A 25,569-nucleotide genomic window follows, 5' to 3' on the forward strand; every position below is an offset into this window, starting at 1 on the left:
TGGAAAAATGAAGCTGTTTGTAAAATTGATTGGAAATTTACCAATTTATGTCTATTTTAAAGCACACAGTCTGTCATAGGCGGAGTTTGACTTTTGGGGCAGGGGGGCACAACATGGTGAAGACCCCGAAACGCAGTGTCAGCAATTAAGAATATTTATAATAATAAGTTGACTATGAGCATTTTTTTGTTTTCCATCATGCTTGAGGGGAATTCTAAATCAGGCTGCTGAGGCAATACTTTTCGCCAAGATCGTCAACCAATGAATATGGTATGCCCGCCGGTGCCGTCCCAATGTAGATACCCCAGTCAAAAATTGTATCCCCTGGGCGGAGCCATATGGAGGTAGATTTGTATCTTTATTATTCAATTAAAAAAAAAAAAAGTTGCTTCAATCAAAATATATATTTTCAATGAAAAAATGTGTTTGAATGCAAAAATAAATTTGAAACGGAAAAAAAATGCATGTGAAAGCTTTTTTTTTTTTTTTTTTAGATTAAAGCAACTTTTTGATTGAAGTAATCTTGATTTGTGTTTGGGCCATATTTTGGCTAGGACGTTTTTGTCTTTATTATTCAATCAAAAAATTAGTTGCTTAAAAAAATATATATTTAAAAAAAAAAAAAAAAATCACTTCAATCAAAAAAAGAAAAAAATTCAATCATAGAAAACGTTTCTGAATGTGAAAAAATATTTGAGATTGAAAAATTGGCATTTGAACACTTCATTTTTCATTGAAAAAGTTTTATTTGATTGAAGCAATCCTTTTTGTGTTTGGGCCATTTTATGGGTAGGACATTTGTGTCTAAATCATTCAAACCCCCCCCCCCCGCCCCCCCCCAAAAAAATGCTTCAATCAAAATAAAATATATTCAATCAAAGAAAAAAATAATTTGAAAAATAAAATTGCCTTCCCCTATTTTTTTTTTTGTTGTTGAAAATTATGTGCATATGATCTGTTCGAAAAAATACTTTTGACCAATTATAAAAATATATTTTTTTGTTCATTTCATTCATTTTTGTTGTAGTTTTATTGCTTTACAACTTTTATATACAAAGGAAAGTCAAGTTCATGCAATGATACTTTTAGGCCACCAGGGGGGGCGCTTATGCAGTCCGTTGACTATAGTTTGGAATGACACTGACACAAAATGGCCGACAATGGGATAACGGCCATCACGGTTGGCTTAAAAGCGCACATTACGCATCTAGCTCTGTACATGTGATTCTATGGTGCGACCTGCCAAACACGCCGATTCAGAAGATTCACTCTTGACTACTTCCGGCTTCGACCTGCACGGTACATGAGCCATTTAACTCATTCACTGCCATTGACAGTAAAAGACATTAAATCCATATGAAATGGGATGGCTGGCATTTATTGAGCGATCATGTTTCACCGCCATTGACGGCGCTAGACTTCGGTTTTGTGATGTGTTAAAGGGAAAGATTCAAGCTTGAAATTTTTTATAGCAACATACCTTGTTTTAAAATGTGAATATTTTGCCATCATAAAGTTCTTAAAACCACTTATAATAACAATAATAAAATGAATTTGTTTTAAAAAAGGAAAGCTAAAAGCAACAGATCTTGTTTCCAGACGGAAGATTTTTGTCAACGTACTGAGCGTGCGCCGTGAGAGGAAAAGCAGAAATACTGATACGCGGTTTTCAGCTGACTTGGCTTGTAGTGAAAACGATAGGTTGGCTGCTCTTAAATCTTGATGGGAGCCCAAATAAATTACCCTCGGTGCACCGATTATTAACCTGACAAAAACCGACGCGTCAATTTTTGAAAAAAATGCCCCGGAGAAAGGTAAGCGACCTTTTTTTCTTTGGTGCAAAACAGAATGCAAGATGGGTACCATAACGTCATCGATTCTGTTATCCAGTTTAAAATGAACACTGAAGATGTAGATTGTAACCAATGAAATTAAACACGCAGTTAGCTGTTGTTAATGTGCTTTGATTAGACTTTAGCTGGTTAATTCATTGGTAGAGTTTGCTCATTGCTAACTAAGCAAATATTAATTTCCTGGTTGCATAAATGAGTGGCTCTATTTCGGGCAACACGGTAAAACGGCACGGTTCGACCTATTATCGATTTGCAGAGAATGCGCTCGTGATAACCTCTGCTGCAGTGAATACGACAACTTCACGTTTGGTCGGAAAGAATAGGCTGTTTTTCGGTTTGAGGATGGAGCGAGGCGTCCGTACCAAAACAACGCAGTGATTGGCCAAGATTCCGAACAGCGGCGTTCTAATTGGTCGTGCTTTTTAGAGCTCCGCCTCCCCTATCCTCTGATTGGTTATATGCAAATATGGTGTTGTGTTTGTCATGAAGTTGTCAAAAAGTGCGTAAAAGAGCTTTGGAATCGTGTGACGTCGCTCTGAATAATTAGTTTGTTATGGATTTAGGATTAATTATTTAATAGTTTTAATCAGGCTTTGAATCAGTACATGTTTTTAACAACATTATACTGACCGGTCACAATTTAGGTCCTCCTAGTAAATCTATTGTTGTTATTGATTAATAACAATACAAATTTGAGTGAATTTTTAGAGTGGATGGAACCAAAGGAACATTATGTGACCACATCGGTCCACACCACACCCTGTGTTCTGTATTGAACCCCACATCCATTTGAGCGACGCTCGGTTCACCGGATTTGTCATTTTTGGTTGCCTCTCCCAAAATTTTGTTTGACCATTAAGATACATGTGATATTGTCCGTGTTTGAGAATTAGGTTAATTAATATATTACTTAATAAGTTTATCGCGTAGAGATGTGGATGAGGGCATGATGCTCCTCCTTCAGGATGGGAGCTTTGTTGGCTTATCCGAAGGTATATAACATATATATATATATATATATATATATATATATATATATATATGAACATAACAACCTTAAGTCTGTCCTTAATTACATTTTTCTTTAAGTAAAAACACCCAACAGTGTTGTTATTTCTATGTGGGCGCACTGTGTGCAGAGGACCACCGGCAGCAGCTCGGATGGAACAGAGGACTCGGACTTCTCCGCCGATCTCGAGCCCACCGAAAGTGTAGGAGGTGTGCAACGACGTAACAGCAAAAGACTGACGCGCACATCCCTGCGTCTTAGCCAAAGTACACGAGGTAAAATGTTGTTACTGTTTTTCACCTAAAATTTTCTTTACAAATTTTTTTTCAGGTTACGAAACTACTTCCAGAACAAATTAATTTCGCATGTAGAGGTACCATTGTATACAGTGAGGAGCAGAAGTATTTGCACCCCTTGAGATTTTGCAAGTTCACCCACTTAGAAAATACCTAATGATTCACAGTAAGGACAGTGTTCTTGGAATGGTACTCATCTTCTTCCTCCAAACACTACGAGTGGAATTAGGACCAAAAAGTTCAATTTTGACCTCATATGACAACTTGAGTTTCTCCCATAACTCCTCTGGATCACCCAAATGGTCATTGGCAAGCTTAAAAAAGGCCTGGACATGTGCTGGTTTAAGCAGGTGAACCTTCCGTGCCATGCATGATTTTTAACCATGACGTCTTAGTGTATTACAAGGGCGTAGGGTTTGCGATCGCAACGCTAGTGTGGGTAGCTCGCGGCATTTAAAAAAAAAAAATATATATATATATATATACATAGTTAATTATGATTATGTTGTGTTGTGTGAGCAACATATGAGGTTATGCAGTACTCCCCTGTCTCTCTAAACAGCTTCTTGCTCACATTTGTCTAGTTCTATAGTTTCCAGCAGAGTTCACTACATTTCTCAGTTTAATTCAGGTTAACAGTTCAAAACACAAACAGAAGGACACTTCTCTCTAAGCAGCTTTCTACTCGGGTTTTGCAGGTTAGCAAGTTCACACAATTTAATGTTATGCTAACTAATGCAGGTTGACCTTTGAGTAGCAAAATTAGTGTTTTTCTCACCTTCACAACATTGGCAGGTTTTTAAATTACTAACAGTGGCTGCTGCTTGCCGAAAAAAACTTCTAACATCCCTTTCTTCGAAAGGGACGGGGGCGCAGCATGTTTTTGACATGTATTTCTGTCGGGGCTATGTGGGTGTGTGTGTGTCGGGGGTGGGTGAAGTCATCAGCCAATCAAACGTGCATTTGAGGGGGGAAAATGGATCGGCACATTCAGCAAGTGAAATGGGGTAAATGTAAGTTTGAACATAATGAAAATAATTCACTTAATAATGGTAGGGTCAGTTCTATCCTCACAACATATGGGAAGACTATCTAAATCATGGGTGTCCAAACCTGTCCGCAAGGGCCGCTGTGGGTCCTGGTTTTTGTTCCTACCAATCGAGCACACACAGTTTAACCAATGAAGTTTGTGCTAAAACAAGCAGCACCTGACTGCAATCAACTGATTACACTTTTGAGACACCAGATTGGTGAAAAGATGTCATCTTGTTTTGTAGGAATGAGATCCAGCACCCACTGCGGCCATATGTGGAATAGTTTGGACACCACTGATCTAAATGATCTATATAACTAAACTCATTATATAATGCACATAAGGATGCTTAAAATGAGCATCCTGGAAAGTTGCTAGTGTTATGTCCCTACCGTCCCTGTGCAAACCTACGCCCTTGGTGTATTACCAACAGTAACCTTGGAAATGGTGGTCCCAGCTCCTTTGAGGTCGTTGACCAGCTCCTTGTGTGTAGTTATTGGCTGATTCCTCACCATTCTTAGGATCAGTGAGACCGTACGAGGTAGATCTTGCATGGAGCCCCAATCCAAAAGAGATTGACAGCCATGTTTAGCTTTGTCCACTTTCTGATAATTGCTCCAACGTCGGATCTTGTATCCCCGAGCTGCTTGACAATTGCCCCGTAACCATCTCCAGCCTTGTAGAGGTCTACAATTCTGTCTCTTGTCTTTGGACAGCTCTTTGGTCTTGCCCGTGGTAGCAGTTGGATTATGACTCAATGTGGGGTGCACAGGTGACAATAATGAGCTAAAACGGCTGGTGGGTGGTTGGTTCCTCATGAGGGAAAGGTGGACTATCTTTTAAGGCAGACTGAAAACTATTTCAGTGTCATAATTATTGCTGATTCTTAGGGGTACAAATACTTATGAACCCCAGTAAATTGTCTCTATGAGTGGAAATGTATCTATGATTTAAATTCCAGACCTCTACCTATTTTCTAAGTGGGTGAAATTGCAAAATCTCAAGGGGTGCAAATACTTCTGCTCCTCACCTTATATTCATAATTGAAATCTGGCATTACATATGCAAATATCACTTTTAGGTCATTAAGGCTGCACTTGTACCAAATGTTAATATTGTGGCCTACATGACCCAAAATGTGATAGAATGTGGACACCACATCCTCATTGTTTTTGTTTGTTTGTTTGTTTGTTTGTTTGTTTTTTCAAATCACAAAACATAGTCCTGTAAAAGAACATTGCCCTATAAAAGGTTAGAAATGTTAGACGCTGAAGAAAATTAACACAAATAAAGCGCAAAATGTCTGTCTTGATTTTTTTTTCTTCAACCCCTTATTTGTGCAAGTTCAAGTAATAACTGCACAAAGAAACAAACTGTGATGGAACAACTGTAATCTATTTAATAATTGGTCATGGTACTGGTAATGCAAAACTAAGTGATACTAAGTCACTCAACGAAATGAATGGTGCTTTTTTTGCTATGGTATAATGAAGTTAAAACTATAATACTGTAATTAATTCACGGTAGTAAGCAATTTTTTCATTAGTGTGTTTATACTTATACTTTATATACTTTATACAAATAAGGGAGGATAATTATAGTGTCTCGCGCTATCTTTTGTTTGAAATTGATAATTACTGAGAAATATTATGAATAATTCTATAGTTGTTGTATTTGTTCTCATGATATGGCATTATGAATTTTTAACACATGATGATTTAGGTAAAAATGTCTGTTCTTCTTTCTTTCAGAAAACTCTAGCAGAGCAAGAAGCACTTCTCCAGTACCAGTGGAGACATCAGTCTCTTCGTTTTCCTCAAGACGCCGGAGCACACGCAGCCAGCAGGGGGCGACAAAGACCACAGCCAAAAAATACCCACTACGTCAGGCCAGGTTTTCCGGCTCTGATACAGAGGTTAACAATGGTGAGTGTACAAATAAGTTATTAAATGAAAAGCATTAGAACAGTTAGAAAGTCTAATTAGATACATGAATCATTGCTCCGTGTTGAATTTAAAATAAAATATTTTGTAGAAAGATAGGTTTCATCATTTGTTTTGTTAAAAAAAAAAAAACTTGCATATAATCCTATTAGGAACAATAAAATGCCATTTCTGGAGAAATTGGGGATACTTTGCTTTGCAATTGTTCACGTCCGGTAGATTTTCGTTCACTTCCTTATTTTATTTTAATTTTGGAGCATTTGCTGGTCATTTACTTGTTCAGTCACTGGCTGCCATTGATGGGGCTAGTCGTGCATCCCTCTTGCTGCAAACAAATTGGACATCTAGTGCCATAAATGGCATTGAAAGATGAGCATTCACAGCCAGTCCTTCCAATTGTCTATGTCTATCATTGTAAATGGCAGGCAATGAGCTAATTTAGGGTTAATCTGTTGATAATTTTGGAAGGCATGTCCCGATCGTATATTTTTGCACCCGAGTCCGAGTCACCTGATTTTGAGAACCTGCCGATACCGATTCCCGATACGATACAATTTTTTTTTTTTTTTTTTTTTTTAAACAAAAGATGCTGAAAACAGCCTCTCACTTACACAATGAATTGCCACAGCACACTTATGCAAGTTTAACGATGATTGACAAATTTGCGACTTTGATCGTAGAGCTGCCAAGCTTCTCTGGCAAGATCAAAGCTACAAACCTGTCAATCATCATTAACTTTAAGTACTAAATGCATGGTACACAGTTTGGCCACACTGGCCAGAGGGAAGGTGAGAGGCTGGGGGGGGTTTACGAGCATGAAGCAGAAAAACATAACTATATATTTTTAATTAAAAATCCAAACCCTTTCACCCGATCCCGATCTTTTGAAGAATGGCGCAATTGGCCCGATTTCTGATCACGTGGTCGGATCGGGACGTCCCTAAATTTTAGGCTCCATACAGGTAGGTCACTTTCTGTTGATATTGAGACTTCCTGTCAGTTTTGGGGCATTTCCTGTTGATTTAAGGGTATTTCCAGCTCATTTTGTTTAATTTCGGTCACCTTCTGAAATGTTTTTGCCATTGGAAATTAATTAGGCTTTTGTGCCTCCACCCCAAAAGAGTGTTTTGGTGCAACAATTAAAGTTAGAGCCAAATAGCCGGCGCCGCGTGAATTTTAGGAATGTTTCAAATTTGGAACCATCTGAAGCAGTCAAAGCGTATGGGCTGTGTGGCATGCCAAAATAGTGGACAGGGGGAAAAAAATGAATAATGGAAAATGTCACCTTGACATTTTATTTCTACTTGCTCTTATTATTGAAGTGATTTGGTACACATAGTTTCATATGTCTTTGTACCACCGGATGCTTCTCCCCTCCCTAAAAAAATATGGTTTTAATGGTGAGTTCAATGTGACTGGAGAGGTATGTGAGAACAAGGACCACAATGTGTTCTCTCATTTGCTGCCCAAGCTCAGAGCTCTGCAACTCCTGCTGCACTCATATCAGTCTTCACTATGGGATTTTTCCTCTGGGTCTCAGAGGGTGTTAAGTACATCCTTATGCAACGTGCCAGTGAATGGTTGGCTTGCTTAACTACAGCGTAGGGACCTTGGAATGAAAGAAAGAAGAATCATTTAATTAAAAAGTACTTCATTAAAACAGGTAAAAATTTATTTCATGATGTGTTACTGAAAAAAGATGAGCTTAACGTGTCAGGTCTTGACACTCTTTTTGTATGGAATCTGCACTGCAAAATTGCAATTAAGCCACAGCAATATAGTGTTTTTCCCAAATTTCAAGTCACACTTTCTTGGCTGGCCCTGCAACTTATACTCAGGCGCAACATATACAGTGGGGCAAAGAAGTATTTAGTCAACCACCAATTGTGCAAGTCCTCCTTGAAAAGATTAGAGAGGCCTGTAATTGTCAACATGGGTAAACCTCAACCATGAGAGACAGAATGTGGGGAAAAAAAAAAACAAAATCACATTGTTTGATTTTTTAAAGAATTTATTTCCAAACTAGGCCTGCAAGCAGGACTGAACGGGCCCTCGCAATCTAGCGCAACTCGGACGTCACGCAACTCGGACTGTGTGCAGGTCAGGGTGGTGGCAGATCCTCCTCTCTAATCATCTCATTAGAACCTAACAAGCTCGAAAGTCGCCTATTTACATTCACACACCTAACAGATAAAAAAAAAAAACTATTGGAGAGAGTACTACAAAAAAGGAGGTACTACTGAGCTGTGCAGCCAAGCCCTTATTCAAAACCAAAATTAATATTCTAACTGGGCCAATTCGACCAAGTGTGCCAAATATTGTGGCTCTATAAGCTGCCTGAGTCTCTGAAAAAAAAAAATTTCCTTTAAATGGCGAATAAAGGGTCGTCACGGCAACAGACAGAAACACGTGGACATGGGCCGTAAATAAGTATTTTAATAGGTCTTGAAACTACAATGACCAACCTGAAAAGAACTGGACATGTATTGGAAAAACGAGTAACTTTCTATTGCCACTAGTTGGCGCTGTAGGGTTGATGCAGATGACCCCTACAAGGCCCTTCAGGGTATGACTCTCAACAAGCACGGGAAGTTTGGCGCAGGTATGTTGTATATCTGCCGAGTTATGACTGTTCAAAGTTTTTGGAGAGAAAAATTGTTGACAGTCATTTTCACTTTCCTGTTTGGACCCCTCCGCTTCAACGAAACTTCAATATTTTTCATCAGGCACCTGAAGACAGGTCTTAAGGCTTCCCTTATGCAGCTTTGAGGTAGATTGATTTTTTTCCCCTTTAGAGGAGGAGTGTGTCCCGTAAAAAAAGGGCATTTCCTGTTCCCCCTAGGAGGCGCCAAGCACAAATGGTAAATTTTCAATCCAGTCCTGCTCAGGCTGGTATACCTCACACACATGCCAGATTTAAAATAGACTGAACGTTGTATGAGGGAGTTATCAGTCATTTTCCGAATTCGGTGTTTTGCCGAAAAAATGGCCGACTTTGGCACCCTGCCCAGGTCAGGCCCGTGAATGAAAACACACCATTTTGATAACTTAAGATTTCATATGCCTCATGAACAGTCTCGCCAATTTTGAGAATGATCAAACTAATTCCCTAGGTGCCAAGGTGTAAAACGTGCACACTGTAAATCGATAAAAATTTCACATTCAATCCAAAATACCCGATTTCCTGTTGGGTTTGGAATACGCATGCAAGAGACTTTTTGGAGCAGTTTTGTACAAGGTATCGACTCTCCGAATTTCATCCCTCTACGTTGAAAAAACCTAAATGGAGAGGCCTTTTTGAAAATTTCAAGGGGGCGCCACTGAGCCATTTTGTTACATGTTTTCGTAACGTTGCAAGATTATTGAACGTTATGCAAAGCCACATGTATGTCCAAATTTTTGTGAGTTTTCGTGCATGTTCAAGCCTCCAAATGTAAACTCCTACTGTGAACCGATAAAAATTTCACATTCGATCCAAAATACCCGATTTCCTGTTGGATTTGGAATACGGGTGCAAGAGACTTTTTGGAGCAGTTTTGCACAAGGTATCGACTCCCCAAATTTCATCACTCTATGTTAAAAAAACCTAATAGGAAACGCCTTTTTGAAAAATTCAAGGGGGCGCCACTGAGGCATTTTGTTACATTTTTTCGTAACATTGCAAGATTATCGAACGTTATCCAAAGCCGCATGTATGTGCAAAGTTTTACGAGTTTTTGTGCATATTCAAGCCTCCAAATGTAAACTCCTACTGTGAACCCATGAAAATTTCACATTCGATCCAAAATACCCGATTTCCTGTTGGATTTGGAATACGGGTGCAAGAGACTTTTTGGAGCAGTTTTGCATAAGGTATCTACTCCCCAAATTTCCTCGCTCTATGTTGAAAAAACCCAATAGGAAAGGCCTTTTTTAAAACTTCTTTCTGTCGCCACTAGTTGGCACTGTAGAGTTGATGCAAATGACCCCTACAAGAACCTTTAGGGTATGACTCTCAACAAACATGGGAAGTTTGGCGCAGATATGTTGTATATCTTCCGAGTTATGACTGTTCAAAGTTTTTTGCGTGACAAATTGTTGACGTTCATTTTCACTTTCCTGTTTGGACCCCTCCGCCTCAACGAAACCTCAATATTTTTCATCAGGCACCTGAACACAGGTCTTAAGGCTCCCCTGATGAAGATTTGAGGTCAACAGATTTTTTTCCCTTGGAGGAGGAACCTGTCTCGTAAAAAAAGGCATTTCCTGTTCTCACTAGGGGGCGCTAGACCTAATGGGTAATATTTCAATGCACTCGTGTTAAGGGTGGGATACCACACATACATGCCAAATATGAAAAAGATTGAACATTGTGTCAAGGAACTATTAGTCATTTACTGAATTTGTCATTTTGCCAAAAAAATGGCCGACTTTGGCACCACGCCCAGGTCAGACCCGTGAATGAAAACGCACCATTTTCAAAACTTAATATTTCATATGTCTCCTGAACAGTCTCACCAATTTTGAAGATGATCCAACTAACTCCCTCGGCGAAAAGGTCTCAAATGTGCACCCTGTAAATCGATAAAAATTTCATATTTGATCCAAAATAACCGATTTCCTGTTGGGTTTGGAATATGCGTGTAAATGCTTTTTTGGAGCGGTTTTGGACAAGGTATAGACCCCCCAAATTTCATTGCTCTACGCTGACAGACCCTAATGTTATAGGCCAATTTTAAAATTTCAAGGGGGCGCCACTGAGCCATTTTGTTATATTTTTTTGCAACGTTGCAAAATTATCGAAATTTACAATTTTCCGGACGTATGTGCAAATTTTGGTGATTTTTCGTGCATGTTCAGGCCTCCAAATTGGCCGTTTTCATTTGCCCTGAAAATAAATAAATAAATAAATAAAAATAAAATAATCCTTTGCAAAACAATAGGGCCCGAGCACTAAGCGTGCGAAGGCCCTATTGGTCACCTTTTTGAAAATTGGTCACCTACAAACAAGCAAGATTTCTGGCTGTCAAAGAGGTCTAACTTCTAACGAGGTCTAACGAGGCTCCACTCGTTACCTGTATTAATGGCACCTGTTTTAACTCATTATCGGTATAAAAGACATCTGTCCACAACCTCAGTCAATCACACTCCAAACTCCACTATGGCCAAGACCAAAGAGCTGTCGAAGGACACCAGAGACAAAATTGTAGACCTGCACCAGGCTGGGAAGACTGAATCTGCAATAGGGCTTGGTGTAAAGAAATCAACTGTGGGAGCAATTATTAGAAAATGGAAGACATACAAGACCACTGATAATCTCCCTCGATCTGGGGCTCCATGCAAGATCTCACCCCGTGGCATCAAAATGATAACAAGAACGGTGGGCAAAAATCCCAGAACCACACGGGGGGACCTAGTGAATGACATATATAGAGCTGGGACCACAGTAACAAAGGCTACTATCAGTAACACAATGCGCCGCCAGGGACTCAAATCCTGCACTTCCAGATGTGTCCCACAGCTGAAGCCAGTACACGTCCAGGCCCGTCTGAGGTTCGCTAGAGAGCATTTGGATGATCCAGAAGAAGACTGGGAGAATGTGTTATGGTCAGATGAAACCAAAATAGAACTTTTTGGTAGAAACACAGGTTCTAGTGTTTGGAGGAAAAAGAATGCTGAATTGCACCATACCCACTGTGAAGCACGGGGGTGGAAACATCATGCTTTGTGGCTGTTTTTCTGCTAAGGGACCAGGACGACTGATCTGTGTAAAGGGATGGGGCCATGTATCGAGAGATTTTGAGTGAAAATCTCCTTCCATCAGCAAGGGCATTGAAGATGAGACCTGGCTGGGTCTTTCAGCATGACAATGATCCCAAACACACAGCCAGGGCAACAAAGGAGTGGCTTCATAAGACGCATTTCAAGGTCCTGGAGTGGCCTATCCAGTCTCCAGATCTCAACCCTATAGAAAATCTGTGGAGTGAGTTGAAAGTCCGTGTTGCCCAACGACAGCCCCAAAACACTGCTCTAGAGCAGGGGTCTCCAACCCAGTCCTCAAGACCCACTGTGGGCCCTGGTTTTTGTTCCAGCCGATCCAGCAGAGACAGTTGAACCAATGAGGCTTCTGCGAAAACAAGCCATACCTGACTGCAGTCAACTGATTGCACTTGTAAAACACCAGATTGGGGAAAAAGTGTCGTCATCTTGTTTGGTAGGAATGAAATCCTGCACCCACAGTGGGCCTTTGTGGAATAGGTTGGGGACCCCTGCTCTAGAGGAGATCTGCATGGAGGAATGGGCCAAAATACCAGCAACAGTGTGTGAAAAGCTTGTGAAGAGTTACAGAAAACGTTTGGCCTCCGTTATTGCCAACAAAGGGTACATAACAAAGTATTGAGATGAACTTTTGGTATTGACCAAATATTTATTTTCCACCATGATTTTCAAATAAATTCTTTAAAAATCAAACAATGTGATTTTCTGTTTTTTATTTTTTCACATTCTTTCTCTCATGGTTGATGTTTACCCATGTTGACAATTACAGGCCTCTTTAATATAATATACAATTAGTGGTTGACTAAATAGTTATTTGCCCTACTGTATGTTTTTTTTTTTTTTTTTTTTTTTTTTTGAACACTGATAGGCATGAGAAGTGCCCATTAGGCATGCCCTCTACTTCTAGGCATCACAGTGTTCAGATGTGATAATAAAAATGCAGACATTAATGGTGGTAGTGATTTGGAGTGGGACTGAGAGTTTGGTATACAAATGTTGTTGTGTTGTTTAGGCTATTTTTTATCTGAATAATTATTATATGTCATTGCTCTCGACGGTGATGGACAATGACTATCAGTCCACTTCGACTGCGAAGGGCTGGCAGCGATCAACTCTCATTCCAAATGGATTGGATGTCTATTAAATTAGAGAGTAAATTAGAGAAGCATCACATGATTTTTCAAAGGGTGCCAATACTTTTGTCTGTCCCATTTTGCGGAGTTTTGTATAAAATGATAATGATTAAATTTTTTTGCCCATTCTCTTTTGTGTTTTTTTTTTTCACAAGTAAAATAAATAAAGATATTATTACCAAAGCATTTGTAATTGCAATCATTTTCTGGGAGAAATTGAGCAATATCTGACAGAATTGCAGGGGTGCCAATACTTTTGGCCAGCTGTGTAACTTTCATGGAAGTACAGTATGTAGCTGCCCACCCAGTTGCTGTGATAGCAACCCTCTTTATTTAGGGGAAAATAGAATAGAATACATAGCCAAGGACAAAGGAAAGGCTATTTATCCTATCTGGTGACTAACTATAATAAGGAAAGCATACATGTTAACTGTATGTACCACAATTCCAACATTAATCATCATAAAAATCACTCATTTTTAAAGGAACTCGTCAGTTCGTCTGTCACTGTCATAGTGATCCCTTGTTTTTTGTGATTAATGGGGACCAGAACTCCCTTCAAAAAGTGAAAACCCGCGAAGTAGGATTTAATTACAGTACCTGCGTGATGCATGGAGGCAACTTGGCACACCTCCTAGATGTCGTGTAGGTCTATTACCAGCGAAGAGAGCATGTAGCAGGAATATGATGCTTCATTTGCGGGTAAAATAAAAGTTAAACATTTTCCCGGAGGTTTCTGAGGTTTTTAGCAAGCTTTGGGTGCTCTCAAAGTGGGTAGAAATGGCAAAAAGTACAACTGAAAAGGCTGCTCTTATTGGTGGACTAGTCTGTTGATCATGATGGGGGCGGCTGCCGTGGTGCGCGCTGCATAGCCAATCAGCTCACGGGATGAAGCCAGTCCAGTCCTGTGGCTGTCTCGTCGGTTGATCATAATGCGAGAGGCTGCAATGGTGCTTATTGGTTAGCTCATGTGTCAATCTCTCAGCAGGAATCAATCACATGCCTTGTATGAGTGCCCGTAGCTATGTACAAAGCTCCTTAGTCATGTTTGCCTTGCTGCGAAACAATGTCTCTTGAGCCTCAAAATTAAACAATCCATATTTTTTCATTTTTATTTTTTGATCAATACTTTTTAAAACCCTGCGATGGACTTAATCGGTGAAATTCGAGCCGTGAAGTTGTGAGAGAACACTGTACTGCATTTTCTAATTGTAAAATTTGTTATTTTTTGTAATAGTAGACTAATTGGTCATAGTACAGGGTCAGAATACCATCTACATGCAGTAACCATTTTGATTTGCCTTTGGTTCTGTAGGCATAAAGCAGACTGCAGACCATGATGAAACCCCTCCCCGCACACCGACCGGCAACGCACCATCTTCAGAGTCAGATATTGAAACCACCAGCCCTGGGAATGAACTAGTCTCTTCCAGCAATGATGTAGTCGTTTCTCAAGAGGAGGACGAGCGGTTGGCAAAGGAGCTTTCGCTTAAAGAGGCTGCTGCTCACGACCTTTCCCACAGGCCCAAACGACGGCGCTTTCACGAAAGCTACAACTTCAACATGAAGTGTCCAACGCCTGGATGCAACTCACTAGGTACCGCGTTTTTTGTTTCAATGCGTTCATTTCCAGTTGTGCTTAAAGGGAGCAACGCATAGAAAGACTTGTATTTCTTAAAAGATAAACGTTATTACAATGGTTCTTAACCTTGGTGAAAGTTCCGAACCCAACAAGTGCCACATGTGGATTCACCGAACCCTTCGGAATTAGGTAATAAAGCAATTTTAAAAAAAAATTCTAAACCAATATATCTAAGATAGCAAGCTCATAATTTAGCAAATTCCCGTTTAAAATTCTTCTCATTTTAACAGCCTGTTTTATAAACGGGTCAAAATTTGAGACCATGCTGGCCATTGGTCTGTTGTATTCCCTTATACCAAGTGCAAGTCAACCTTCCACTGAGCAAACCAGTTCCTCCTCCCATCAGATCGAGGACTAGCAGTTAAATGAAATGGATTAGGCCTGTAAATTGGACGCAAACGAGTCTGAAACCTGGTCTAAAAAGCCACTTTGCCTAGATTTAATCAGCGTGTGAAATGGGACTTGCTCACCGAACCCCTGGGGTTCATGTCGATATTTCACAAAACGAGCAGCAAAAGCAAAATGTACAGGAAAAACGGGATGAAACTAGAGTAGGGGGAAAAAACGGTGTTCTGCCAAAATGTACTACACTGAGGAAACGTCCTTTAAGAGGCAAATTTGACACCCAAAGTACTACCGTGCGCTTTCAGCTTGTTTTATTTTGATGCATACAGACAGAACATACGTACTCAAGATGCCTTAAGAAAATTCTTAAACGAATAATAATTATTAATAATAGCAAATAAGGGTGGTTTAAATATGCTTATATGACTAATGTGGTCAACAGATCAACAATCTGCTTTAAAGTTACCACAAGAAAACATAATGCTTAAAAGTATGAGAGGGAAACACATGCAAAATATTCTGAGGCAATGAAAAGGTAACAAAAAACTCAATAAAAACACAGTAAGTACTCGCCGCTTTAAACCGGTGAGCGCATGTGGTCGACGTCTCGCCGCGTAGAAGGAATTGCAGTAACCCAGCAGTATTCGTCGAGTGACAGTGACAATCTACATCATCACCCCGAGCGTCCGTTGCGCGCTTAAAATATGGCGTCCTCCGTAGGTCAAAACATGTACTAAATATTATTATTATTATTATTATTATATTATTTTTAAATTAATGGCAATACTTTATGTGTTTCTAATAACATATTTTAGTAAAAGAGAACAATTGTGCCTTATTAGAGCCTACAAGTCCTTAAGTCCGAGGTTCCCTTTAAGTGTGACAACCATAACCTTTACCTTATTTTTGGATCACAACTAGGTCACCTAACAGGGCGACATGAGAGACATTTCTCCATATCCGGCTGTCCTCTTTACCACAACCTTTCGGCTGATGAATGCAAGGTATGGACTAAGGATGTCCCCGATCCGATCACGTGATCGGAAATCTGGCACGAACACATGAGGGTCGGAATCTGTTGGAATTTTTTTTTTCCTAAATGGATTTATTTTTATATTTTAAGAGCTACAAACAACAAAATATGCCAGCTGTACAAGTTTACTGTCAAAAGAAACAAAAATATATGTTTTATACCTCACAACATGTCAACACAGGCGGAAACAGCTGCACACATGCAGAAAGCGAATGTTCTGGTAGCTGTCGCGCAAAGCTAATGCTGAGATAGCTTCAAGTAAGAGTGATAATCTGTGCAGTATCGATATAGGTATTCTACATTTGGATGTGTTTTTTTTTTTTTCTAATACATTGCTGAGGTAGCGGATCGGGACTTTGTATCGGCAGATGCTCAAGATCAGGTGACTCAGATTCGGGTTCAAAAATAGGTGATCAGCACATCCCTAGTATACATAGAAATACACAAAGTGATGTAGAAAGAGTGTGACTTCCTGCTGCACATAGGAATTGTCAGGTTGCAAAGCCTTCTTGAAAAATAGACGCGGCACAGTGCAAGGTTTTGTGCTTCAGGGTTGGCTTTCCAGTTGTTGTCTTCACACTGCCACTTTCTTGTCAGGGCAAGGCGTCAACTCGCGAGAAACAGGCCGACGAAAGGATGCTGTCTCATCATCATGATGAGAATAGACACTCCACAAGAAACCAGGTGAGGTGTTGTTTCGCATGTATCCGGTGCAAAAGTAAGCTACAGATTCATCGGTCATGTTTATTTTTATGTTCTCTGTGCTGAAATGAGATGCAAAATGAGAGGCATTAAAGAATTATCAAGTCATAAAGTCAAAATTAATAAAGGCTGGACATAATATGGAGTATTACAGTTATTGTGTATTCCACTGGACATTATACCCAGTAGCTGCTCTAACGTAGCAGAAGCCTCATAAAATCTGTTGTTCAACTTTCCAAATGTTATTCCTTCCTGAGGCAAAAGCAGACATTAAATGTTATCATTTCAGTGACGTTGCATCAAGCAGTGATAAACTAATGAACTGGGCTACTCACAGCATTAGATATTAACAAACTTAGTTTCATTTTGTGGTTTAATATACATGACAAACATGTCGTGTCCGGTTAAAGCAGCAGTATGAAAGCAACTAACATTTGTATTTTACTCTCTTGGGTTCCCTTTGAATTCATCTTTTATTATTTAATACAAATGAACAGAGACATTTTTTGGACTACAAATTTAGCATATGGTAAATCACATAGTTGTGTACAGTTCAAACAGTTCCTTAGAGAACCTATAAAGTCTAATTCATTCAATTCATTTTGACTGGGAGGGGATATGCAATGAATGTTCATCTGCCCCCCCGTCAAAATGGATTGGACGTCTAGTGTTGTCAGTGACACTGAAACATGGGCATTCATTTCAGTCCTCTGTTTTTAAAAGAATTGGACGTCTATACTTGGCAGGCAATGAGTTAGGAAATTTAAAAACACAAAAATCCAAAAGGATGCTGAATTTCCATATGCCAGGCAGGAGGTCCGATTACCGGTTTCAAGGTACGGTACACCTGGTATGAAAATGTCATGGTTTCAAAACCGCAAAATTTTTCCATCATACCGTCCCTAAGGTATTAGCTATTTTTTATATCCCATAAATGCTGGGAGAAATCCCTCGCTTGCAGCTGTAAGACTCAACCCTTCCCCTATTGGTTGTTGCTCAGTGTCAGTGAGTCAGCTGTGCTCCCCAATGGCTGGAGGAGGTGAAACTCCTGAACTTTTTCCCCCATCAAAGAAAATGAAATCGCTGGTATGGGAATACTTGAGTTACGAAAAGTTACAGACAGACGCGGCTTAGAGGAGGAGGGCCAACCGACAAGAAAAACATGTTTGCGGAGGTTGGGTTTCGAGGAGGCAAAACCTCCAATCTGATTTCGCATTTATACAAAATTAAAGGTTATTAAACACTCATGAACGTTTGCCACCATCTACGAGAGTTAACTCCAGCATGTTTAGTGTGTCTAACGGTGGTAAAACGTGGTGTTTCTCTCTGGCAACTGTCTGTGTTGAGAAAGAGAGTGTGTATAATGTAAACATGATACAAGTCATACACATGTGCTTTTAACGGAAAATAATTCTTTTTTTTTTTTTTTTTCTGATGTAATAATGTTAAGCTGTAGCTCTGGGGCTCACCTAAAAGACTGCATTTATTTTAATTTTGTTTAGAATATTTCAATTATTTAAAAAAAAATATATATTTAAAATGAATATGATACTTATGTTACAATTTGCTAATATGTTTAGAAAAATAAAAAATTCTGTTCAATCGAAAAAAAGCTTTTTTTTTAAACCCAAATATCTCAAAGTAACACATTTTAGCGCTGTAATAACAATACCCGGATACCATGAAACCGTGATATTTTGGCTTAAGGTTACCATACCGTCAGAATCTCATACCGGCACATGCCTAACTAGGGGACCAAAGAGGAGGTTTATGGTTGTAGTTAATGAGGACATGAAGGTAGTTGGTGTGAGAGAAGAGGATGCAAAGGACAGTGTTAGATGGAGACAACTGATTCTCTGTGGCGACCCCTGAAGGGAAAAGTTGAAAGGAAAAGAAGCAGAGGAGACTGTTAGGGGCCATAACTATATTTGTTGAAGCCAAGTCTTTATAAGATTTGATATATACAGTGTATCAGAAAAATGAGTACACCCCTCGCATTTCTGCAGATATTTAAGTACCGTAATTTTCCGACTATAAGGCGCACCCGTGTATAACGCGCACCCCGAATTTACTTGTAAAATCTAGGGAAAATTATTGTACCCGTGTATAACGCGCACCCTAATTTTAGCACCAATAAATAGAATACAAGAAAACAGAGCTCGTGTACAGATACAGAAATGTCATCTTACTGACTGGTAAAACACAGCACAAGCATAGCACATTGGTAGTTCAAAACATTACCGTAAACTGACAATATGTACGGTAATAATATGATCTGACAACTTCTTGAACTTACCAGAACCCAGGAAAAAACAAAACAGATGTGACTTTTATTTTAAAGGCTGCTGGATAACTTGCTTGTTTCATCATGATGAATAAATGTTTCTTCCATGGATTGATACGGTAAAATGAAAGTGAGAACGTAAGTCAAAAAACCGTGAGCGCTCATCGCTGTCAACACGACAGTAACAATAGGAACTATTGTTATTTGGGTTTGAGTTTCCCGAGGGACAGATACAGTTGACGGACACAGAAAGTCTGTGTGCTTACGTTTGTTATGGTCCGAGTTGCGGAACTGCAATAAACGTTGACTCAAATGAGTTCAAGAAACTAAATTCTTCAGAAGAGGCTTCCTCCTGGGGTGACAGCCATGCACACCAATTTGATGAAGAGTGCAGCTGATGGTCTGAGCGCTAACAGGCTGACCCCCCACCTCTTCAATCTCCGCAGCAATGCTGACAACACTCCTGTAACGAGTCACATGACATTTTGGAGGGAAAATGACAAGCAGTACTCAATTTGGACATTTAGGGTTGCACGTAGTTTCTAAGGGGTGTACTCACTTTTGTTGCCAGGGGTTTGGATATTAATGGCTGTATTTTGAGTTATTTAGAGGGGGAAATAAATTAACTCTATTATATAAGCTGCACACAGACTACTTTTCATTGTGTCAGTGTCATTTTGTCAGTGTTGTCCCATGAAAAGATATACTTAAATATCTGCAGAAATGTGAGGGGTGTACTCACTTTTGTGATACACTATACACTCACCGGCCACTTTATTAGGTATATCATGTTAGTAACGGGTTGGACCCCCTTTTGCCTTCAGAACTGCCTTAATTCTTCGTGGCATAGATTCAACAAGGTGCTGGAAGCATTCCTCAGAGAGTTTGGTCCATATTGACATGATAGCATCACACAGTTGGTGCAGATTTTTCGGCTGCATATCCATGATGCGAATCTCCCGTTCCACCACATCCCAAAGATGCTCTATTGGATTGAGATCTGGTGACTGTGGAAGCCATTTGAGTACAGTGAACTTATTGTCATGTTCAAGAAACCTGTCTGAGATGATTCCAGCTTTATGACATGGCGCATTATCCTGCTGAAAGTAGCCATCAGAAGTTGGGTACATTGTGGTCATAAAGGGATGGACGTGATCAGCAACAATACTCAGGTAGGCTGTGGCGTTCCAACGATGCTCAATTGGTACCAAGGGGCCCAAAGAGTGCCAAGAAAATATTCCCCACACCATTACACCACCACCACCACCAGCCTGAACAGTTGATACAAGGCAGGATGGATCCATGCTTTCATGTTGTTGACGCCAAATTCTGAACCTACCATCCGAATGTCGCAGCAGAAATCGAGACCCATCAGACCAGGCAACGTTTTTCCAATCTTCTATTGTCCAATTTCGATGAGCTTGTGCAAATTGTAGCCTCAGTTGCCTGTTCTTAGCTGAAAGGAGTGGCACCCGGCATGGTCTTCTGCTGCTGTAGCCCATCTGCCTCAAAGTTCGACGATGCTCTTCTGCCTACCTTGGTTGTAACGGGTGGTTATCTGAGTCACTGTTGCCTTCCTATCAGCTCGAACCAGTCTGGCCATTCTCCTCTGACCTCTTTTTCGGACCATTCTCTGTATACCCTAGAGATGGTTGTGCGTGAAAATCCCAGGAGATCAGCAGTTTCTGAAATACTCAGACCAGCCCTTCTGGCACCAACAACCATGCCACGTTCAAAGTCTCTCAAATCACCTTTCTTCCCCATACCGATGCTCGGTTTGAACTGCAGGAGATTGTCTTAAACCATGTCCACATGCCTAAATGCACTGAGTTGCCGCCATGTGATTGGCTGATTAGAAATTAAGTGTTAACGAGCAGTTGGACAGGTGTACCTAATAAAGTGGCTGGTGAGTGTATATATATATATATATATATATATATATATTAGGGCTGTCAAAATTATCGCGTTAACGCGCGTTAATTAATTTTTTTAATTAATCACGTTAAAATATTTGACGCAATTAACGCACTAGGCCCGCTCAGACAGATTTAAATGTCAGTACAGTGAAAGGCCAACTTGTTAATTGTGTTTTATGGAGTTTTTCCGCCCTCTGCTGGCGCTTGGGTGTGACTTGCATATGTTATCTGGCGTAATGTCGCCCTCTGCTGGCGATTCAGTGCAGCTGATTATTTAGGTTTCGGCGCGCTTTTCTGACGTGATTATATGTCGACGCGAACTCACACTAAAAGACAGTGCTATTCAGACCAGCTATCGTCCGCATCCAGTATTCAGTGGCAGTTCTCATAGCCCCATCACACTGCTTGTGTCTAATACATGCATCGCTTGTGAGTTATATTCCTCCTTTGTTTATATTCATGAGCATTAGATAGTTATTGATGATGTGTATTTGAATTTGTTCACATATATGGTGAAATGCAGTTACATTGTTAGATGCTTGTGAGCTAATTGGCTAGTGCTACTGCTCAAATGGACACGTGTGTGTACATTTTGTTATTTTGTGATTTATGCAAGTTATTGACACATTGCCTTGTTATTTTCAGTTTTACAAAAATACAAGAAACGTGCTCCTGTCAAAAACAGATGACTTCAGTAAAACCCATGCAACTTTGCCACACCGTCTGATTTCTTTTTGGAACTTATGTTCGCTATCTGTCAATTCGTGTACTCACACACATTGAGGACAGAATAGGGCTACTAGTTTATTTTTTGATTGAAAATTTTACAAATTTTATTAAAACAAAAACATTAAGAGGCGTTTTAATATAACATTTCTATAACTTGTGCTAATATTCATCTTTTAAGAACTACAAGTCTTTCTATCCATGGATCACTTTACCAGAATGTTAATAATGTTAATGCCATCCTGTTGATTTATTGTTATAATAAACAAATACAGTCCTTATGTACAGTATGTTGAATGTATATATCCATCTTGTCTTATCTTTCCATTCCAACAATAATTTACAGAAAAATATGGCATATTTTATAGATGGTTTGAATTGCGATTAATTGCGATTAATTACGATTAATTAATTTTTAAGCTGTAATTAACTCGATTAAAAATTTTAATCGTTTGACAGCCCTAATATATATATACTGTATATATATATCTAGGGTTGTAAATGTTATATGTTTAACAAAAATAAACTGCAAAACTTCAGTCTTAAACATTACTTTCCATGCCCCATTTATGCTGTTAGCCTCCAAATACAACGTAATAACTTTGCAAAGGAACAAACTCTTTCTCAGTGGTGCTAAATTTTCTGGCAAAAAGAAAAGCTTGAATTTTTTCTTTTTTTTTTTCGTAATTGTTATCAATAAAAAAATTAAAAAAAAGGAAAAATAAAAAATCGAATTAATTCATAACATCGTCTTCTCGCCTAAGCCTATTTCCTATCAAATTATATTAGATGGAACAATGGAGATTTCTAGGCTAGACCGACTGTCAGAATCCTGGCGCGATCTCTGGCTCACTGCTGTCTCAAAAGCTGCCCATGTGTGATCAAATCATCAAGGGCATGTTGTTATTACCTGGTGTAAGATGGTCTCAACTGTGATGTGCCAGGCCCCAACAGAACGCCAGCTCCGCTACAAGGAGAAGGTGACTGAGCTGAGGAAGAAGAGAAATGCCGGCCTCAATAAAGAAGAGAAGGACAAGTACATGGTTTGTTGATGATTTTGCTTCAGTCGTTTTTAACCATTCATTTTTAATCAACTTAATACACGTCTCCATTGCTAGGATCATCGCCAAAGCCATGGGATGACCCGGGAGCCCCTGCTTGAGAACATCACCAGCGACTATGACCTGGACTTGTTCAGGAAAGCGCAGGCACGTGCCTCGGAGGACCTTGTAAGAGAGAAAACTCATCATCACCCTCCTCTTTCAATCTTCTCTCTTTGCGTTTGTTATGTGCCTCCCCCTTCGTCCATCCCTTCCTGCCTACTTCCTCTTTTCCTCTCTTCCAGTCTGCACACCCTCCTCCTCTGCAGCCACAGGAGGAGTCTGAAAAATACTTGGTAGATGGAACAATCCCCTTCAGTTCTTCTGTCTTATGTTTCCTCTTCTGTCCCATTGAGACCCATTCAAAAATCACATTATTTTGTTCTGTCCCCTGAAATGATTACCTATTTCCTAAAGTAAACAGATATTAAATAAGAATGTCTCACTTGGGGCCCCAATGGACACCTTCCCTTGGCCTTCATGACATAATACGTCATTATAGTAATTGGTTTAATCAACTTTTCATTCATCTCTCGAAATCAAATCCTGAACAAAATGACTCAGTTCGCCATGTATAGTATGCTGTTTTTTTAGAAGTGATTACAAAATATTAATGCAAACCTTGGATCTCATTTGCCACATTATTAAATTTTAATGTACGATAGCCACGAAAATGCACAAAAAGCGGGGGGAAAAACCAAGAAGACGCTTTGCAGTGTAAATTGCATTTGTAACTACTGACTACCCCTGATGTTTTAATGCAATTTACGTTTGCAATTCAGACCTGGGCGATAAATAAATTGCATGAATGAGTTTTTTTGTTTGTTTGTTTGTTTGTTTGTTTGTTTGTTTGTTTGTTTGGGGGTTTTTTTGCGTAAATGATTCAAATAGTCATTTGAACTTAAAGGAAATCTAGCAACCAATTAGTCAATAGATTATTCCATTAGAAATAGTTTCTATGTGAAATTATTATTATTAGGGGGCTGACAGCACAAATCTGGGGAGAGAAAAAGAAGCCTTGTACTATATCTACGTTATTTTTGTTCAACATTCAAAATAACCCCATAAAGAACTAGCATCCACATACATGAACATCACTTTTTGGGTCATGTAGGACACAATATTGACATTAAAGTATGGCCTAAAAAACCCAAAAATGAATGTCCATACATGTGGATGCCAGATCTTAATTACAGTGGCATGAAAAAGTATCTGAACCTTTTGGAATTTCTCACATTTCGGTATAAAATCAACGTCAAATGTGATCTGATCTTTGTCAAAATCACACAGATGTAAAAAGTGTCTGCTTGAACTAAAACCACCCCAACATTTATAGGTTTTCATATTTTAATGAGGATAGCATGCAAACAATGACAGAAGGAGGAAAGATAAGTAAGTGAACCTTCTGCCTAAGGAGACTTAGAGAATTTTTACCAAACATTTTAAGTCGTGTGTGCCCAATCACTGATGAGTGGTTTAAAGCTACCCTGCCCACTATAAAACACACCTGGTAAGAATTGTCTTGATGAGAAGCATTGTCTGATGTGCATCATGGCTCGGTCAAAAGAGCTGTCTGAGGGCCTGCGATCAAGAATTGTTGAATTGTACAAAGCTGCGAAAGGATACAAAACCATCTTTAAAAGTCTGGATGTCCATCAATAAACAGTCAGAGAGGTTTTCTATAAATGGAGAGTGTTTGGCACTGTTCTCTCCCAAGGAGTGGCCATCCACCAAAGATGACATCAAGAGTTGAGCGCAGAATACTTAGATAGGTTAAAAAGAAACCTAGAGTGTCTGCTAAAGAATTATAGAAATCACTGACACAGTCCACTATCTCTGTCTACACATCAACTATATGTAAAACTATGACCGAGAATGGTGTTCATGGGAGGACTCCACAGAGGAAGCCACTGCTGTCTAAAAGAACATTGTTGCTTGTTTAATGTTCGCAAAAAGGCACTTGGACACTCCACAAAAGTTTTGGCAAAATACTGTGTGGACTGATGACACCAAAATTCGAATTGTTTGGGAGTAAAACACAACGTCATGTGTGGGGGAAAAATGGAACAGCTCACCAACATCAAGACCTCAACCCCACCGTGAAGCACAGTGGAGGGAGCATCATGATTTGGGGCTGTTTTGATGCCTCAGGGCCTGGACAACTTGCAATCGTTAATGAAAGAATGAATTCAAAAGTTTTACAGGAAAAACTGAGGCCGTCTGTCAGACAGTTGAAGCTAACGAGGATGGATGCTTCAACAAGACAATGATCCAAAACACAGAGGTAAATCCATTTCAGAATGGTTTCAGAAGAACAAAATACAAGTCAAAGTCCAGACTTGAACCCCAGTGAGATGCTTTGGCATGAACTAAAGACAGCGATTCATGCCAGACATCCCAGGAATCTTACTGAACTACAGCAGTTTTGTAGAGAAGAATGGGCCAAGATTAGTCCTGATCGATGTGCCAGACTGATCTGCAGCTACAGGAAGCGTCGGGTTGAAGTTATTGCTGCCAAAGGGATGGCCACAAAATATTGAATGATGGTTCACTTACTTATTTTTACTCCTTCTGTCATTGTTTGTATACTGTCCTCATTAAAATATGAAAACCTATAAATGTTTGGGTGGTTTTAGAGAAAGCAGACACTGTTTTTCATCTGTGTGATTTTGACAAAGATCAGCTCACATTTGATGGTGATTATATGCAGAACTGTGAGAAATTCCAAAAGGTTCAGACAGTTGTTTTTTATTTGTTAATTATGAATACCTATTTTAAAATTATTTATGAATAAACA

The 25,569-nt window shown here is 39.5% G+C and overlaps 1 protein-coding gene across 2 annotated transcripts in view; it reads left to right on the forward strand.

Moving 5' to 3' along the window:
• Positions 1–1,638: 1,638 nt before the first annotated feature.
• LOC130931965 (histone acetyltransferase KAT7-like) overlaps positions 1,639–25,569 on the forward strand; it is a 46,475-nt gene continuing 22,544 nt past the window's right edge. The window contains exons 1-8 of one of the 2 annotated variants that reach the window (XM_057861239.1): positions 1,639–1,814; positions 2,993–3,137; positions 5,943–6,116; positions 14,340–14,621; positions 15,933–16,015; positions 16,642–16,728; positions 22,617–22,715; positions 22,791–22,880. In XM_057861239.1, the coding sequence (XP_057717222.1) occupies positions 1,800–1,814; positions 2,993–3,137; positions 5,943–6,116; positions 14,340–14,621; positions 15,933–16,015; positions 16,642–16,728; positions 22,617–22,715; positions 22,791–22,880 (975 nt within the window). In that variant the 5' untranslated portion in view covers positions 1,639–1,799. Of the gene's footprint in view, positions 1,815–2,992; positions 3,138–5,942; positions 6,117–14,339; positions 14,622–15,932; positions 16,016–16,641; positions 16,729–22,616; positions 22,716–22,790; positions 22,902–25,569 lie in introns of both variants that reach the window. The other variant, XM_057861238.1, reaches the window with a different exon arrangement.

Source organism: Corythoichthys intestinalis, chromosome 16, assembly GCF_030265065.1.
Source record: "Corythoichthys intestinalis isolate RoL2023-P3 chromosome 16, ASM3026506v1, whole genome shotgun sequence".
Classification (NCBI taxonomy): Eukaryota; Metazoa; Chordata; class Actinopteri; order Syngnathiformes; family Syngnathidae; genus Corythoichthys; species Corythoichthys intestinalis.